Source organism: Bison bison, unplaced genomic scaffold, assembly GCF_000754665.1.
Source record: "Bison bison bison isolate TAMUID 2011002044 unplaced genomic scaffold, Bison_UMD1.0 scf7180017864268, whole genome shotgun sequence".
NCBI lineage: Eukaryota > Metazoa > Chordata > Mammalia > Artiodactyla > Bovidae > Bison > Bison bison.
Genome location: NW_011494840.1, coordinates 2,339,326 through 2,342,370, shown reverse-complemented (window position 1 = coordinate 2,342,370; position 3,045 = coordinate 2,339,326). Strand labels below are relative to the sequence as shown.

General features: G+C 38.1%; 1 protein-coding gene across 1 annotated transcript in view; it reads left to right on the top strand.

Moving 5' to 3' along the window:
- Nucleotides 1–3,045, top strand: part of BAI3 (brain-specific angiogenesis inhibitor 3) — an 880,973-nt gene that overhangs the window by 388,501 nt on the left and 489,427 nt on the right. Inside the window, exons 8-9 of the mRNA XM_010848504.1 lie at nucleotides 374–475; nucleotides 812–918. Coding sequence (XP_010846806.1) covers nucleotides 374–475; nucleotides 812–918 — 209 coding nt within the window. The remainder of the gene's footprint in view (nucleotides 1–373; nucleotides 476–811; nucleotides 919–3,045) is intronic.

Below are 3,045 nucleotides of genomic sequence, written 5' to 3'. Positions count from 1 at the left end.
TCTCAAGAGTCTTCTCCAACACCACAGTTCAAAAGCATCAATTCTTCAGCGCTCAGCCTTCTTCACAGTCCAACTCTCACATCCATACATGACCACAGGAAAAACCATAGCCTTGACTAGTCAAATGACTTTTTTTTTTTTTTAAGCCTAAGCTTTCTTTGGAAAGTGCTTTTTTCCTGTGAGGATTTTGTAGGGAATGAAATGAAGGCTAGTGGTGTTTTGTTTCTGAAGACATCTCTAACATTTCAATAAACACCACACTTAAATTAAGAGAGCTCTCTTCAGTCAGAGAGCTGCATTTCAGGATTGTTTATTGCCAGCATTTAAAAAATAAACACCACGGGTGTTAAAGTCCCTTTGTTTTAAATTGCAGCACCTTATGAAATATGCCCAGAGGATTATCTGATGTCGATGGTGTGGAAGAGGACTCCGGCAGGCGACTTTGCCTTCAATCAGTGCCCAATGAATGCCACAGGTAATATAGGATGACCCTCAAACCCAGACAATGACCACCCACCAACAGCAGCCTACTGTGTTCTTCTGTTGTGTTTTGTCCTATATCTAAAACTAAGTCTGTCTAATAAGCAGTTAATAAAGCAATTTTAGTAAAGGATTTCCTAAGTGGAGCCTATGAAGAGATCTGGAAAATTTTGCTGATTCAATGGTTTCTCAGTGTGAGTAATATGCATTGTGCAAATAATCAAAGGAACAATCTACTTGCATGTTTAGAGCATGAAAATGTACAAACCCAGGTTTTCAGCCTGCCTCCAAGCCTCCCTGTCGTAAAGCTCTCTGTTTTTGTGACTCGCAGGCACCGCTAGCAGACGCTGCTCGCTCAGTCTTCACGGAGTGGCCTTCTGGGAACAGCCGAGCTTTGCAAGATGCATATCAAATGAGTACAGACACTTGCAGCATTCAGTAGGTGCAAAGCCAGCTTTAGTACTTGCTCTGTTTAATTCCTGTTAATGATCTCTGTGTGAGAGTTTAGTCTGCTGCTATATAGTCAAATTGATAAAATCTCTGAAAATAACACCTGAAGTAAAAAAGTCTGTGCTAAAAAGCTAACTTATAAATCAGTGCTAAACTGTTGTATTTCAAGGGTTTGGGATTTTATGGATCCTGCTTGGATCCTGCTATTTAAATGAATAGATTCCTTGTCTATTGGGGAAAAAGTCCTGAATAAAATCTGTTACTTGGGTTTATCTATATGAGTTAAACTATATATCATGACTGGCACAAATCAGTTACCTAGTGCATAAGACTTATTTCAAAATACCATACATGTTAAAATTAAAATTAAATTCTTTAATATTTTAGTACTCAGGAAATAATAAAGCTGTGTCATATAGGTATCAAAAATTTCACTGCATTTTGACATTAAGACACCAAAAACAAAACAAAAAGACAGTGTTATTTTATCAGAGAAAATTAGTTGCTCACAAAAGATGACATGGGACAAATTTCCAGAAATAGCCCCTCTCCTCCCACACATCATTGAATTATTCAGAATATGCTGTATGAATATTTTGAGCACAGTTAAGTGTTGCTAGGTTTTTTACCAGTGCAAGTCATTGTCATTTTCGGAGACTGTTGTCATTCAGCCTGACAGTCGAGAAAGCTTCCTGTGTGAACACACATTACGGGGCTCAGAACCAAGTACAAGGTGGAGCCTTGGAGAACCCAACATTGGAGGGGTGCTGTGCAGTTAAGAGCCCTGAAGTTTTGTTGTGCTTATATTTTCTTTCATTTTCTTACTGTTGCTCACAAGTAAACATAATTTAAAAAAACCAAAAACTAAAGAACATTCTCATTCGTGGATGGAGAAATAGCTTGTAGAACCCTTGTTAATGAAGTGAATGTATTTGACTCATTATCAGAAAGCCAAAAAAGCACATTTTTAAAATATCTGAAAACCAAATGCTGTTTAGTATGTTTACTTTCCAAATCAGTAATCAAACTGATGATTTATTTGGCTACCTAGAGCCTTATTTCTGTTGTTGTGTGTATATACATTTATGTATACACCTATTACGTATACACCTACGTGGGCTTCCCTGGTGGCTCGGATGGTAAAGAATTTGCCTGCAATGTGGGAGACCTAGGTTCAGTTCCTGGGTTGGGAAGATCCCCTGGAGGAGGGCATGGCAACCCACTCCTGTATTCTTGCCTGGAGAATCCTCACGGATAGAGGAGCCAGGCGGGCTACAGTACATGGGCTTGTAAAGAGTCAAACATGACTGAGCCACTAAGCACAGCACACATATGTGTATATACCTACATGATATTATATATATACACATTAATACAATTATACACAAATACATATATTTAATAATATATACTTATGTGCATATAAGTATTTGGTGATATTTGACCTCGCTGAGCTTTACTTGTGTCAAAATTAAAATGTTTCAGAATTAAGTATAACCAAAGACTTTCTTATGAATTTAATTTTTTTTTATTTTATTTTATTTTTAAACTTTATAATATTGTATTGGTTCTACCATATATCGAAATGAATCCCCACAGGCATACATGTGTTCCCCATCCTGAGCCCTCCTCCCTCCTCCGTCCCCATACCATCCCTCTGGGTCATCCCAGTGCACCAGCCCCAAGCATCCAGTATCGTGCATCGAATCTGGACTGGTGACTCGTTTCATATACGATATTATACATATTTCAATGCCATTCTCCCAAATCATCCCGCCCTCTCCCTCTCCCACAGAGTCCAAAAGGCTCTTCTATACATCGGTGTCTCTTTTGCTGTCTCATGGGTTATCATTACCATCTTTTTAAATTCCATATATATGTGTTAGTATACTATATTGGTGTTTTTCTTTCTGGCTTACTTCACTCTGTATAATAGGCTCCAGTTTCATCCACCTTATTAGAACTGATTCAAATGTATTCTTTTTAATGTCTGAATAATACTCCATTGTGTATATGTACCACAGCTTTCTTATCCATTCATCTGCTGATGGACATCTAGGGTGCTTCCATGTCCTGGCTATTATAAACAGTGCTGCAATGAACACTGGGGTACAC